We start from the raw sequence: 15,666 nt of genomic DNA on the forward strand, positions 1-15,666 counted from the left end.
TTAAAAACATCAGTTACATATTCAAATCTGTGGAAATGGGCTGTTTGCCCACTTTGATGCCAGTTCTGGTGCCCAGAACCCATTTGGGCCAGGCTGAAGGGACCTGGGTTTGATGCAGGGCATCACTGTCTATGTATTTTAAGTGTCGTATCAGTGGCCCAAAGGCATTTAACCCCTTAAAAACATCAGTTACTTATTCAAATATGTGAAAATGGGCTGTTTGCCCACTTTGATGCCAGTTCTGGTGGCCAGAACCCATTTGGGCCAGGCTGAAGGGACCTGGGTTTGATGCAGGGCATCAATGTCTGTGAATTTTAAGTGTTGTATCAGTGGCCCAAAGGCATTTAACCCCTTAAAAATATCAGTTACTTATTCATATGTCCAAAATTGACTGTCTGCCCACTTTGATGCCAGTTCTGATGCCCAGAACCCATTTGGGCCAGGCTGGAAATAACTGGTTTGGATGTGGGGCGCCCTGTTCTATATGTCTGCAGTGTTAGATCAGTGGCCCAAAGGCATTTAACCCTTTCTTCAGCGCTCTTTGGTGCCCACTTTGATGCCCATTTTTGTGCCAGTTTTATTGTTTTTGTAACCGTTTTTAAGTGTATTCACATTAGGGCTCCTCGCTGCATTGTCTTTTATTATTGTGATGATCATTTTTTGTTGTTAAACCTATAAAAAACAGAAAAGAAAAAATTGTCGAATAAGAAACTGACGAATAAGAAACCAACTTCAGCTTCTTCTTTAAGTTTTCTTCTCTATCCAGGTCACCAGGATGAAGGGCTGGTGCGGCCGGGCATTTATTAATGGGGCCTGGGGGATCGGACAGATGCCTTTTATGGAAAAAGTTAAAGGTCTCAGAAAATGACACTTTTTTGTTGCAAATGTAAGAATTTTTTACCACTAAAATAGTAATAATCTTGTTTGTCGCCATCGCACCGACCGGAATAATAACTGTGCCACAGTGACTCCGGGGAAACACCAATAATGATGGAACTGCAGCAATCACAATTGTGGAGGTTTCCCCATTATTTTAGGATATTACATGATAAAACGAATGGCGTCACTGAAACCTTCAGCTCGCCCGACATAACCCAGGCCTCACAGGGCTCCGTCTACGGAGGAAGCGAGAGCACAATCAATCTAATGCCATTCCTCGTGCTCCGCCCCGGGACTCGCGTAGTTCACGGTGTCCGTCCGTTCTCCTGCCGCCTCCGTGAATACCCCGCACACATAACCCCGGCACGGCGGCGGCGGCTCCTCGTCCTGCACAGCACGTGCTTCTGTGTTGTTCTCTTCTTCAGCCAATAGATGACCATTTCCTCACTGGACCTCACACCCTGATTGGTGGCTGCTGCCTGACGTCATCACCATAGAGCACAAGCTTCTGAGAACTTCGGACGCCATATTGGAATTGGGAAACTGCCCAGTTACTAATACGAATCATCCAGGACGTGTTCTGTTTTTCTATAGAAGCCGCCGGTGCCCGGGAGACTATTGTTCCTCCAGAATATGGAGGGTGTAAATATCCCTACAGGCTTGTATAGCACGACGTTACCGCGCTCCTGCCCTCATCCAATATGGCCGCACGTGAGCCTCTGCGCCTCCTTAAACTATGTCACTGTGCAGGTTTCTGTCTCCAGGGCAACACTGCGCTCAGACGTCACTTCCCGTGTAATCGCGACTCTCGTGGTGCTCCGCGTGTTGCGTGTCGAGTCCCCGGTGTTACCCCGGTAGAGGGGGGCGGGCGGGCTGAACAGGCCTGCCCCCGGTATCACGGCGGGAGACATGGCGGAGCCGGCGGGGGTGTCCAGCAGACATGAGAAGAGTCTGGGGCTCCTCACCAGTAAATTCGTGTCCCTCCTGCAGGAAGCGAAGGACGGAGTGCTGGACCTGAAGGTGGTGAGTGAGCGGTGCCTTGTCCCCGTGCGCCCGGAGTCTGAGGGCGCCCCCTGTGGGCAAGGGGGATGGGAGCCTGAGGGGGAGGTGGGAGCTCGAGGGCGCCCCCTGTGGGCGAGGGGGGGATGGGAGCCCGAGGGCGCCCCCCTGTGGGCGAGGGGGGGATGGGAGCCCGAGGGCGCCCCCCTGTGGGCGAGGGGGGATGGGAGCCTGAGAGAGAGGATGGGAACCCGAGGGTGCCCCCTGTGGGTGAGGGGGGGATGGGAGTCCGAGGGTGCCCCCTGTGGGCAAGGGGGGGATGGGAGCCCGAGGGCGCCCCCTGTGGGTGAGGGGGGATGGGAACCCGAGGGCGCCCCCTGTGGGCGAGGGGGGGGATGGGAGCCTGAGAGAGGATGGGAACCCGAGGGCGCCCCCTGTGGGCGAGGGGGGGATGGGAGCCCGAGAGCGCCCCCTGTGGGCGAGGGGGGGATGGGAGCCCGAGAGCGCCCCCTGTGGGCGAGGGGGGGATGGGAGCCCGAGGGCGCCCCCTGTGGGCGAGGGGGGGATGGGAGCCCGAGGGCGCCCCCCTGTGGGCGAGGGGGGATGGGAGCCTGAGAGAGAGGATGGGAACCCGAGGGTGCCCCCTGTGGGTGAGGGGGGGATGGGAGTCCGAGGGTGCCCCCTGTGGGCGAGGGGGGGATGGGAGCCGAGGGGACCCCCTGTGGGTGAGGGGGGATGGGAGCCCGATGGCGCCCCCCTGTGGGCGAGGGTAGATGGGAGCCCGAGGGCGCCCCCCTGTGGGCGAGGGGGGGATGGGAGCCCGAGGGCGCCCCCCTGTGGGCGAGGGGGGATGGGAGCCTGAGAGAGAGGATGGGAACCCGAGGGCGCCCCCTGTGGGCGAGGGGGGGATGGGAGCCCGAGGGCGCCCCCTGTGGGCGAGGGGGGGATGGGAGCCCGAGGGCGCCCCCTGTGGGCGAGGGGGGGATGGGAGCCCGAGGGCGCCCCCTGTGGGCGAGGGGGGGGATGGGAGCCCGAGGGCGCCCCCTGTGGGCGAGGGGGGATGGGAGCCTGAGAGAGAGGATGGGAACCCGAGGGTGCCCCCTGTGGGTGAGGGGGGATGGGAGTCCGAGGGTGCCCCCCTGTGGGCGAGGGGGGGGATGGGAGCCGAGGGGACCCCCCTGTGGGTGAGGGGGGATGGGAGTCCGATGGCGCCCCCCTGTGGGCGAGGGTGGATGGGAGCCCGAGGGCGCCCCCCTGTGGGCGAGGGTGGATGGGAACCCGAGGGCGCCCCCTGTGGGCGAGGGGGGGATGGGAGCCCGAGGGCGCCCCCCTGTGGGCGAGGGGGGATGGGAGCCTGAGAGAGAGGATGGGAGCCCGAGGGCGCCCCCTGTGGGCGAGGGGGGGATGAGAGCCCGAGGGCGCCCCCTGTGGGCGAGGGGGGGATGGGAGCCCGAGGACGCCCCCCTGTGGGCGAGGGGGGATGGGAGCCTGAGAGAGAGGATGGGAACCCGAGGGTGCCCCCTGTGGGCGAGGGGGGATGGGAGCCCGAGGGTGCCCCCTGTGGGCGAGGGGGGATGGGAGCCCGAGGGGGCCCCCCTGTGGGTGAGGGGGATTGGGAGTCCGATGGCGCCCCCCTGTGGGCGAGGGGGGATGGGAGCCTGAGAGAGAGGATGGGAACCCGAGGGTGCCCCCTGTGGGCGAGGGGGGGATGGGAGTCCGAGGGTGCCCCCCTGTGGGCGAGGGGGGGATGGGAGTCCGATGGTGCCCCCCTGTGGGTGAGGGGGGGATGGGAGCCCGAGGGCGCCCCCTGTGGGTGAGGGGGGATGGGAGCCTGAGAGAGAGGATGGGAACCCGAGGGTGCCCCCTGTGGGTGAGGGGGGGGGATGGGAGTCCGAGGGTGCCCCCCTGTGGGCGAGGGGGGGATGGGAGACCCGAGGGGGCCCCTCTGTGGGCGAGGGGGGATGGGAGCCCGAGAGGGGGGTGGGAGCCCGAGGGCACCCCCCCGTGGGCGAGAGGAAGATGGGAGCCTGTGAGGGGGGATGGGAGCCTGAGAAGGAGGTGGGAGCTCGAGGGCGCCACTCTGTGGGGGGGGGGGGGGAGATGGAAGCCTGAGAGGGGGGATGGGAGCCCGAGGGCGCCCCCTGTGGGTGAGGGGGGGGGAGGGTGGGAGCCCGAGAGGGGGGGAGCCCGAGGGCACCCCCTGTGGGTGAGTGCTGCCATCTGTGATACATGGGGGGGGTCTGCACTGGAAATAATGTCCGCAGAGCCGCACACTTTTAGAGCATGTTCACACTTTTGTAGCTTTTTTGTATGAAAGTGATCCCTACAGAGGCGCTGCTTACATTACTGTGGCTTTTGATTTTTTTTTTATGCATTAAATTGGAAGCAAATTGTTTTTTTTATTTCAGACGAACTGGACAGTAGCAGTTTTTTTTTTTTTTTTTTTGTATGAAATCTGTACATCCGTCCTCGGGCTATTGTATGCGACTATTTGTTAACTTTAGACATTGATTTTACATGTTGATTGCCTCTAAGGGGAACAAGAATTAAGATGGGAATGGGTGCACTATTCATTCATGCAGTGATAATGACCCAGGGGTGCAATACCTAGTCTATACATCTATGCCTCTAAGGGGAAGGCATAACCCCCTGCACCTAGACCCCCCCAACTGAGCCCAGCGCTGCTCCATCACCTGAATGCCCGCGCACGCTTACTGCAGCCATCTATACAGTGCGGCCGTTCTCGCTCTTCCCAGACTAGAGTGGACATTTCACCAGTACAAAGATGTGATTGGCCACTGGCTAACAATAAGATTTGACAGTATTTTCATCCAAACTGTGGCCGGCCCCCGTATAGATCAATCAGGTCCAGTGGGATCAGTATTGACACAATAGACAAGATATAGAAATTGTATTCATCGGAGAGAATCTGAGCACACTGCCCACACGCTAGTCAGTTTGATCAGTGTCATTTGCAAATCCCTCGGATGAGAGAATCTACGGTCGTCTGTATGAGCCCTTAGTGAGAATTGCAGAAATGCACTGACTACTTCTGTCTTTCAGGCTGCTGATACTCTGGCTGTGAGACAAAAGCGCAGAATATACGATATAACAAATGTCTTGGAAGGAATTGGTTTGATCGAGAAGAAGTCAAAGAACAGCATCCAGTGGAAGTAAGTAATATCTGATGGGGAAATCCCTCATCTGGCGGCTCACAGCTGATTGCCACAAAAGGGAGTTTAATAAAGGACCTGTGCCTTTCCCAGTTTTAGACCACAGTCACACGTTCAGTATTTGGTCAATATTTGTGAATCAAAACCAGGTGAAGAAAAGTACAATAGAAACACGTCCCCACTTCTGTATTTATCACCCACTCCTGGTTTTTTTTTGCCTTACAGATACTGATGTAAAATATCTAAATGATCTAGATAAGTGAACCGAAGGTAAACTAATCACATTTGCATATGATACAAAGCTAGGAGGGATGGCTAAAGGTACCGTCACACTGAACGATATCGCTAGCGATCTGTGACGTTGCAGCGTCCTGGCTACCGATATCGTTCAGTTTGACAGGCAGCAGCGATCAGGATCCTGCTGTGATGTCGTTGGTCGCTGCAGAAAGTCCTTCACTTAATTTGGTCGCTGGACTCCCTGCAGACATCGCTGAATCGGCGTGCGTGACGCCGATTCAGCGATGTCTTCACTGGTAACCAGGGTAAACATCGGGTTACTAAGCGCAGGGCCGCGCTTAGTAACCCGATGTTTACCCTGGTTACCATCGTAAAAGTAAAAAAAACAAACACTACATACTTACCTTCCGCTGTTTGTCCCCAGCGCTGTGCTTCTCTGCACTGGCTGTGAGCGCCGGCCAGCCAGAAAGCACAGCGGTGACGTCACCGCTCTGCTTTCCGGCCGCTGTGCTCAGTCAGTGCAGGAAAGCACAGCGCCGGGGACAGACACCGGAATGTAAGTATGTAGTGTTTTTTTTTTTTTTTTTACTTTTACGATGGTAACCATGGTAAACATCGGGTTACTAAGCGCGGCCCTGCGCTTAGTAACCCGATGTTTACCCTGGTTACCGACATCGTTGGTCGCTGGAGAGCTGTCTGTGTGACAGCTCTCCAGCGACCAAACAGCGACGCTGCAGCGATCGACATCGTTGTCGGTATCGCTGCAGCGTCGCTGAGTGTGAAGGTACCTTAACACTACAGAAGACAGAGAAAGGGTTCCGAAGGATATAGATAAGGTACAACAATGGGCAGCGACTAATATGATATGTAATAAGCAGAAATGCAAGATTCTACATCTGGGCAAGAAAAATGAAAATTATATCTACAGAATGGGAGAAATAGAACTAAGCAACAGCACGTGTGAAAAATGCTAATAGATCACAGACTGCACATGAGTTAACAGTGCGATGCAGCAGCAAAAAAAGGCAACACAGGTCTAGGATGTATTAAGAGAAGCATGGAGTCTAAATCATGTGAAGTCATTATTCCCCTCTACTCCTTGCTCAGGCCTCATCTGGAATACTGTGTCCAGCTTTGGGCACCACATATAAAAAAAAAAAAAAAAAGACATGATAAACTGGAGCAAGTTCAGAGAAGAGCAACCAGAATGGTGACCGGACTGCAAACTAGGTCCTATGAGGAACGGTTACAGGATTTGGGAATGTTTAGCTTTCAAAAAAGAAGACTGAGAGGAGACTTAATAGCTGTCTACAAATATCTGAAGGGCTGTCACAGTGTAGAAGGATCATCATTCTCATTTGCACAAGGAAAGACTAGAAGCAATGGAATGAAACTGAAAGGGAGGAGACACAGATTAGATATTAGGAAAAACATTTTGACAGTGAGGGTGATCAATCAGTGGAACAGGCTGCCACGAGAGGTGGTGAGTTCTCCTTCAATGGAAGTTTTCAAACAGAGGCTGGACAGACATCTGTCTGATATGGTTTGGTGAATCCTACACTGAGCAGGGGGTTGGTTTCGATAACCCTGGAGGTCCCTTCCAACTCTATCATTCTATGATTCTACTGACCAAATACTGATAGTGTGAATGTAGCCTCAAAGTGACACTAAACCAAGAAATAAACAATGTGCGGGAGATCATTTTGTTTCTGTTAATTTTCTGGGTTACGGGATTTTTTTGTACCTTTTCTAAAACGAATCTAGAAGAAAATGCATGGGTTTATCTAAGGGTCCGTTTCATTTTTTGGTGGATAATGACTGATGGGGGAGACCTAAGAAATTAGAGGGAAGAAAGGTAAGAATTAAAGGGTGTAACAGATGTGATTTTTTTTTTTTTTTTTTAAATTTTTTATGTTTTGTCGATTTTTTTTTTTTTTTTTTTTTTTTTTTTTTTTTTTTACAGCGGTTGCAGTAACAACATTGATATTTTACAGCTAGTGTGATCTGAGTTTGTTTCCTTTCTTTGTAAGGGGTGTTGGTGCCGGGTGCAACACAAAAGAAATCCTGGATCGACTGAAGAATCTTAAAACAGAAATCGGAGATCTGGAGCTGAAGGAGAAGGAGCTGGACCAGCAGAAAGTGTGGCTGCAGCAGAGCATCAAAAATGTGATCGACGACTCCGGGAACCAAACATATCCTTTTTGGCTGCAGTCCTAAGAAAACGTATAGTCACAGACTAGGAGGGTGGGGACCACCACAGTTTCTGCACATCCAGTTCCCCACTGTGTAGAGAGGGGAACGTATTAGATCAATTTCTATCAGAGGGAAAACTTCAAGATAACTTTACATTGTTATATTACAAGTGCTGGGGGCTATAAAAAAGTGTTCAGATTTGTATCTATAGCGGAAGGAAACGCATTAAATACACATATATAAGTGTACAAAATTACAACCAAGGTCACCGCGCAATCCTATAGAGAATAGAATAAGTGAGAAATTGGAAAGGACCGTTTCTATATGAACCTAAAGACTTTGGTGCCAAAAAGATACAGCAGTGCAATACCTCCGTAAGTGCAGTCCAGAGTTGGAGGTTCAAGCGGCGATGCAGGGTTCGTAGAAGTCCGGGGAGCGTCCTCCCTTGCTGGACTGATACCGCTGCATAAGCTAGGAAGACTGGACGGCGTGCCTCGGCCGAAGGCGCCGCTAGACTGTAGCGGTGTGTGAAGGGGGCTTGGTCTGGGTGACGTCACCTAGAGCTGAAAGCATGGAGCAGGGGACGGATGCTGAACAGGGCCAATTGCCAACACGTGAAGAAGGTCACCCCGGACCTTCTTCATCAGGGCTGTTGGTCCTGAATGTCATCTGCTCTTTATATAGAGAGCCCACCCACCGCTATTAGTCAAAAAAATGATGATAAATGAACCTGGACAAACCCTCAATTACAAGGAATAAAAGCCTAGTTGTGAATTAGATATGGCTGGATTTGCATTGAAAATAAGTTGTGTTGTCTGGTGTAAAACCCCCTTTGAATTGGAGTTTAACCTCTATTATATCCCATTATGCATCTTTTGTTAAAACATATATAAAATATAAAACATACAGATATGAGACCTTTATTAAGTTAAAAAAATTTATTTAAAAAGATTTTAAAATTTACGTGTAATTAAACTAAACTAGACTAAAGATTGGATTTCTTTACCTACAAAGAATGTGCGCCCATACTCTATGGTAGAAGTTGGGTGACCCAGTAGGCAGTGAAATCCAACCAAAAACAAAAGGGAGAAAGGAAAAACAAAAATAAAATTTTGCTCCTATGAGCAGTAGAGTGAATACAAAATGTATAATTTATTCAATAAAATATACCTCAGTTATTATTTAAAAGCATATAATTCTAGCTCATAGTAACATAGTAACATAGTTAGTAAGGCCGAAAAAAGACATTTGTCCATCCAGTTCAGCCTATATTCCATCATAATAAATCCCCAGATCTACGTCCTTCTACAGAACCTAATAATTGTATGATACAATATTGTTCTGCTCCAGGAAGACATCCAGGCCTCTCTTGAACTCCTCGACTGAGTTCGCCATCACCACCTCCTCAGGCAAGCAATTCCAGATTCTCACTGCCCTAACAGTAAAGAATCCTCTTCTATGTTGGTGGAAAAACCTTCTCTCCTCCAGACGCAAAGAATGCCCCCTTGTGCCCGTCACCTTCCTTGGTATAAACAGATCCTCAGCGAGATATTTGTATTGTCCCCTTATATACTTATACATGGTTATTAGATCGCCCCTCAGTCGTCTTTTTTCTAGACTAAATAATCCTAATTTCGCTAATCTATCTGGGTATTGTAGTTCTCCCATCCCCTTTATTAATTTTGTTGCCCTCCTTTGTACTCTCTTTGTACCCTCATGATTGAGGCCCCTAAGGGCTAAACTGTCCAGCGTAAAAATCCATTTGGATTCCGTGCGGGACATTAATTTTATGTAGTCCCCTCCTCTCTCATTCTTGTGCACCACCTGAATACCACAAAATGTCAACCCTTCCTGTGGTGCTCCCTGAAATGCCTGGAGAGGGGATGACCAACAAAGCCTTTTTCTATATTGTTAAAATGTTCCTTCAGTCGGTCAATAAGCCTGCGTTTTGTGCAGCCTACGTAAATTTTATTGCAAGGACATTTAATTGGGTAGATTAGTCCTGATGACCAACATGATATGTAGTCTTTAAGTTCACATTCCTGAGTGCCATTAAAATTAAAAAATTTCAGTTGTCTTATTTTTTTTAAATCTCTGCGGACACAACAGGAACAGGTACCACATGGCGAAAAGCCTGGGATTTTTGAGGATGTTCCTTTAATAGAACCCTTGCTGATTGTCGGGGCTAAAATATTCCCTATTGTCCGCGATTTTCTAAACACAAATTTTGGATGCTTTGGTAACAGTTCGCCTATCACTTTATCTGACTGGAGAGTTGGCCAGTACTTATGGATAATTTTAGTAAATTGTTTATATCCATAATGGGATTGCGTGATAATAGGTAACTGATAGATTTGTTCTGGAATGCTAGTTGGAACAGATGCATCTTTTTTTTATTTTATATATCAGAGCATCTCTAGATGTTTCACCCACCTCCTTCTTAGCTGCTTCAAGCAGGTCCTTAGGATAACCTTTATCTAGAAACTGGCCCGTTAGATACTCTGCTTCAGTTGCATAATCCTGTATTTTTGTACAGTTACGCCTTACTCGAGTAAATTACAGCTATTTATATCAATAAAACCATTGGAATCCACTGTCTTACAATGGCATTTTGCTAACACCTGGTTACCTTCGATGAAAATCCTAAGGTCTAAAAAGTTAATATCTGTTTTGCTAGTAGTAGCCCGTAAATTCCAGCCCAAAATCGTTGAAGATAAGATTAACAATAAATGCATCTAGTTCAGATTGGGGGCCATTCCAAACAAATAACACGTCATCAATGAACCGTCTCCACATAACAAGACCAGTATTGGGGCTTTCTCTAAGGGTAATATGTGACTCCTCCCATTTAACTACGTAAAGGTTCGCATAGCTGGGAGCGAAGCGGGTACCCATGGCCGTTCCCCATGTCTGGAGATAGAACTGGCCGTCATAAATAAAATGATTATGTTCTAAAATAAATAGAATACTCTCTACAATAAACCGAATCTGAGTTTCCTTGTAGATATCTAGTTTATTCAGATAATACTCCGCTGATTCACAACCTTTAGTGTGACTGATCACCGTATATAGTGACTTAATGTCTAATGTCCCCAAAATGAAGTCACTCTCCCACTGTATTTTTTCCAGTATTTGGAGCACCTGACTAGTATCTTTGAGGTAAGCTGGGATGATAGACATACATTTCTGAAGGTGTGTATCGACATAGCGTGATAGATTTGATGTCAAAGCAGTTGATGCCCGAGATGATTGGTCTACCTGGTGGGAGCGTTTCGTCTTAATGAATCTTAGGGAGGTAATAGAATACTGCCACACTGGGGGTTTTGTTCAAAATAAATTGAAATTCTTTCTTATTTAGGATGCCCAAAGACTTACCTCGTGATGCTAAGATGTTAAGATTTTTCACATATCGTTCAGTAGGGTCACTATTTAATTTTCTGTAAGTAATTTCATCGTTCAGAAGTCTACCAGATTCCTTTTGGTATGCAGTCCGATTAAGGACCACAATACCCCCCCTTTATCTGCTGGGCGTATGACAATACCATTGTTTTCTTGGAGGTCCATCAGGGCCTTTCTTTCCAAGTTATTTAAATTTTAAGGAGTATATTTTGGATTTTCTCCTTCGCCTCATTGGGGGACACAGGACCATGGGTTATGCTGCTGTCACTAGGAGGCTGACACTAAGCTGAGACAAAAAAGGGTTAGCTCCTCCCCTGCAGTATACACCCTCATGCTGGCATGCAGAGACCCAGTTTAAGCTTAGTGTCCGTAGGAGGCACACTGATTTTTTCTCTCTTTTTTCATCTATTCCGGACGAAGGGGGCGACGGATTCTTCTAAGGTCCGATCTCCCCCGAACCAACAACAGGCGAGCACGGGAGTTTCACCTCACCGTATCCTCTCCTGCGACGTGGGAGCCACTGCCTGAGCTGTCCCTTTTTTTGGGCGACGGTTTCTCCCCTAATGGGCCCCGATCTCCCCTTATACAGACGAGCACTGGTGTTCCTACCTCCAGTATCCTCCTCTGCAGCCAGGCCTTTTTATTGCCGGACATATGCCCTGTCCACCAGGTTCTACCCTCGGCTGTACAGTGGCTTTATCCCAGTGGCGTCCGTGCAGACCACACTGCATCACCAATGTGACTTGTGACTCAGGTGGTGGATGGTTCCTCTCCACCCCCCATGTGGGGTAGGTGGATAGAAGGCTTCCCAACCCCTGCACCGTTCCTATATATGGCACCATGGTTCCCTCTCCCCTCCATTTCAGGGTAAGTGCCCGGTGGGGGGACTGGGGGGGGTGTGTCGCCGGCGGTCAGGAGGGCTCCTCATCCCTGGGCTCCATCTGCAGGCTTTTTGGGCGGTCCCTGTCCCTTTCCGGCGCTCGCGACCGCGCGCCGGGCCGAGGCCGCAAATTTAGTCCCCGGCTTCGGCCTAGCCGCTGGTCGCCGCCGCTAAGCTCCGCCCACTCCAGCCAGTGTCTGTGGCGCCGCCCCCCGCTCCTGGCGCTTCTCACAGCCGCCGAGATTTCTCTTCCTGATCTCGGCGGCCATCTTGGTCCCTCTCCTTAGCGCCGCAGCTCCTGCCTGTCGCATCTCTGGTGCGTCAGTGGTCCACGTGCAGCCGGCTTCCTCCTCTCAGAGTGAACACCCCAGCAGTTCGTCTCTCCTGGATAGCGGGACACAGGACCGGGGTAAGGAGACATCGTTAGCTCCCCTCTGCAGCGCCCTCTCAGTCACTGGTCACCTCTATATAGACCCTGTAATTTTGTCTGCATTAGCATCATGTCGCATTCAAGGTCTAAAAAATCTTCTAAGGTGCATACAACCTTCTTTTCTGCGTGTACCACCTGCCAGGCCCCTCTTCCCAGGCCTCAAAGCTCTCCCCTCTGCTCTGCCTGCGATGCCCCATGTGCCCAGGAGCCCTCCACCGCCGCCGACCCTGGAGTACCTAGCCCCCCCCCCCGTGGGTCGCCTCGCTTTCTCAGTCCGTGGATTTTTTAGCTAACGCCATCAAGTCCATTCAAAATCCTCCCGGGGAACGGGGCAATCCGCTACAGGTGCTAAGGGATCCCTCCATAGCAGGGGAATCGTCGGCCAGCAGGGGCCGCTCGCCTCTTAAAGAGGCACGGTCGTCCAGAAAACGGACCCGTACTACCTCTCCGGAGCGTTCTCCTCGTCACTCAGACTCTGGCAGCTCCACCTCTCGCTCACCCTCTTTGGCTCGAAGCGTTCAGGACTCTGAACATGAGTCTGAAATTTCTTTGGATCCGGAGGCTCCGGAGTTCAGAGCCACGGTTGACTCCCTCATCGTAGCAGTCAATCACGCACTAAAGGTGGATGACGATTCTAATTCCGCTCCGGAACATGCGGTCTCCTTTTCCAGAACCAAGCGTTCTCACAAGGCTTTTGCCTCTCATCCAGCCTTCCTGGACATAGTCAGGCGTCACAGGGAACACCCAGACAAGCGCTTCACGGGTAAGAAGGTCTTGGTTTCCAAGTATCCCTTCTCAGCTGATCTCGTGAAAGACTGGACGGATCCCCCCACGGTAGATCCGCCGGTCTCGCGCCTGGCTTCTAAGACTCTTCTCTCAGTCCCGGAGGGCGCTTCAATTAAGAGTCCCACCGAACGCCAGATAGACTCTCTAGCTCGCTCGGTGTACGAAGCCTCTGGCTCGTCCCTGTCTCCCTCCTTCGCCGCGGCCTGGGTATCCAAGGCTATGGTTTCCTGGGCGGATGCCCTAGCGAAATCCATTAATGAGCAGGACCTCCCCTCGGAGATGGCGGACCTGGCTAAGCAGCTAGCCATGGCCAGCGATTATGTTATGTTCGCATCCCTCGACGCGGCAAATTGCGCTGCTTCGGCGGCTTCCAACGCCATCGCTATTAGAAGGGCCCTTTGGCTCAGAGATTGGCGCGCAGACTCTTCCTCTAAAAAATCCCTGATTTCTCTCCCTTTTCAAAGCGGGCGTCTTTTCGGCGAAAAGCTTGACCAGCTTATTTCCGACGCCACAGGGGGGAAAGAGCAAGTTTCTTCCCCAACAGAGGCCCAAGGTGGCTTTCCAGCGCCAGCCTTACTTTCGTTTTCGGCCTTTTCGTACCAACTCTGCCTGGTCCAATCCCTCTGGCCTTCCCAGATCGGACCGCTCTGCCCGCGCAGACAGAGACGTTCGTCCATCCTTCAGACCTAATCCCTCCTGGCGCGGGAAACCGAGGCAGCCCCGAACCAGAGGTTCCAGACCTCCCAGATTCCCTTCTCAATGACTCGGGAACAGCGCCAGTCGATCCCAGAAGAGTAGGCGGTCGTCTACTCCTTTTTCAACAAGCCTGGCTCTCCGTCGTTCACGACGAATGGGTCAGAGATCTGGTATCGTCTGGCTACAAGATAGAGTTCTCCTCTCCCCCTCCCACTCGGTTCTTCCCCTCTCGTCTTCCCAGTTCGGGAGCTCAGTCGCGCGCCCTTCTTTGCGCCATCCACTCCCTCCGCCAGAGCGGGGTCATCGTGCCGGTCCCGGAACACGAGAGGTTCAGAGGCTTCTACTCAAACCTCTTCGTCGTGCCAAAGAAGGACGGGACCGTTCGTCCCATCTTGGATCTGAAGCTTCTGAACAGGTGCGTGAGAGTCCGGCACTTCAGGATGGAATCGCTCAGATCGGTCATCTCCTCCATGGAAAGAGGGGAATTTCTGGCCTCGATAGACATCAAGGATGCCTATCTTCACATCCCGATCTTCCCGCCTCATCAGAGGTTCCTTCGCTTTGCCATTCGAGAGGACCATTTTCAGTTCACAGCCTTGCCCTTCGGTCTCGCCACGGCGCCCAGGGTGTTCACCAAGGTCATGGCGGCTGTCATGGCCATTCTTCACTCTCGAGGAGTCGTCGTATTACCTTACCTAGACGATCTCCTCATAAAGGGCCCGTCGTTTCAGGCCTGCGAGTCAAGCGTCCACATTACCCTGGATTCGCTTTCTCGCCTGGGCTGGCTGATCAACTTAGACAAGTCATCTCCCGTTCCTTCCCGTCGGATCTCCTTTCTGGGAATGATCCTGGACACTTCAAGGGGGCTGGTTTTGCTTCCTCGGTCCAAGGTCCAAGCGCTCCAGCAGGGAGTCCGTACACTCTGCCATCCTCGCCCGCGAACCATTCGGTTCGCCATGAAGATCCTGGGAAAGATGGTTGCGGCAATCGAAGCTGTTCCCTTCGCTCAACTCCATCTCCGCCCCTTACAACAGGCTCTGCTGGACAACTGGGACAGGAGTCTCTTTTCTCTCGACCTCCCTTGTCCCCTGTCTCCTCGGGTCAGACATTCTCTCATTTGGTGGACCCTGGGACCATCTCTTCTCCAGGGGAAGTCCTTCCTCCCGTTCCGCTGGTTAGTGGTAACTACCGACGCCAGTCTTCTTGGCTGGGGGGCGGTGTTTCTTCACCACTCGGCCCAGGGTCGTTGGACTGCTCGGGAATCCAGCCTCCCCATCAACATTCTGGAGATTCGTGCTATCAGACTTGCTCTGATTCACTTCCACGCTCTGCTTGCGGGTCACCCAATAAGAGTCCAATCGGACAACGTCACGGCGGTGGCTTACATCAACCACCAGGGGGGTACCCGCAGCAGGGCGGCGATGAGGGAAGTCTCTCTCATCCTTCGTTGGGCCGAGACCAACCACTCCATCTCGGCGGTGCACATTCCGGGAGTCGAGAACTGGGCAGCGGACTTCCTGAGCCGCCAGGGCCTTGCCTCGGGGGAATGGGAACTTCACCCAGAAGTTTTTCACCAGATCTGTCTTCGCTGGGGGACCCCGGACGTGGATCTGATGGCATCCAGATGGAACGCCAAGGTCCACAACTTCATCGCTCGATCTCGGGATCCCCAGGCCATAGGAGTGGACGCGCTAATTTCTCCGTGGCATCATTTTCAACTCCCATACGTGTTTCCTCCTCTTCCCTTACTGCCGAAGGTCATCCGAAAGATCAGGACGGAGGGAGGCCCGGTCATTCTGGTCGCCCCAGACTGGCCTCGTCGCGCTTGGTACGCGGAGCTCGTTCAGCTCGTAGCCGACGTCCCCTTGCGGTTGCCAGACCGCCCAGACCTACTTTGCCAAGGACCGATCTACCATCAGAGCTCAGGGGCCCTACGTTTGACGGCGTGGCTGTTGAAACCTGGATTCTAGCTCGTGCTGGTTTCTCTCAGCAGG

At 52.0% G+C, this 15,666-nt stretch overlaps 1 protein-coding gene across 2 annotated transcripts in view; it reads left to right on the forward strand.

The window, feature by feature from the left end:
* The first annotated feature begins 1,667 nt into the window (after positions 1–1,667).
* E2F5 (E2F transcription factor 5) overlaps positions 1,668–15,666 on the forward strand; it is a 51,090-nt gene continuing 37,091 nt past the window's right edge. For both annotated transcript variants that reach the window (XM_069731551.1, XM_069731552.1), the window contains exons 1-3: positions 1,668–1,902; positions 4,942–5,051; positions 7,319–7,478. In XM_069731551.1, coding sequence (XP_069587652.1) covers positions 1,789–1,902; positions 4,942–5,051; positions 7,319–7,478 — 384 coding nt within the window. In that variant the 5' untranslated portion in view covers positions 1,668–1,788. The remainder of the gene's footprint in view (positions 1,903–4,941; positions 5,052–7,318; positions 7,479–15,666) is intronic.

This window comes from Ranitomeya imitator, chromosome 6 (genome assembly GCF_032444005.1).
Source record: "Ranitomeya imitator isolate aRanImi1 chromosome 6, aRanImi1.pri, whole genome shotgun sequence".
In the NCBI taxonomy this organism is placed as follows: Eukaryota; Metazoa; Chordata; class Amphibia; order Anura; family Dendrobatidae; genus Ranitomeya; species Ranitomeya imitator.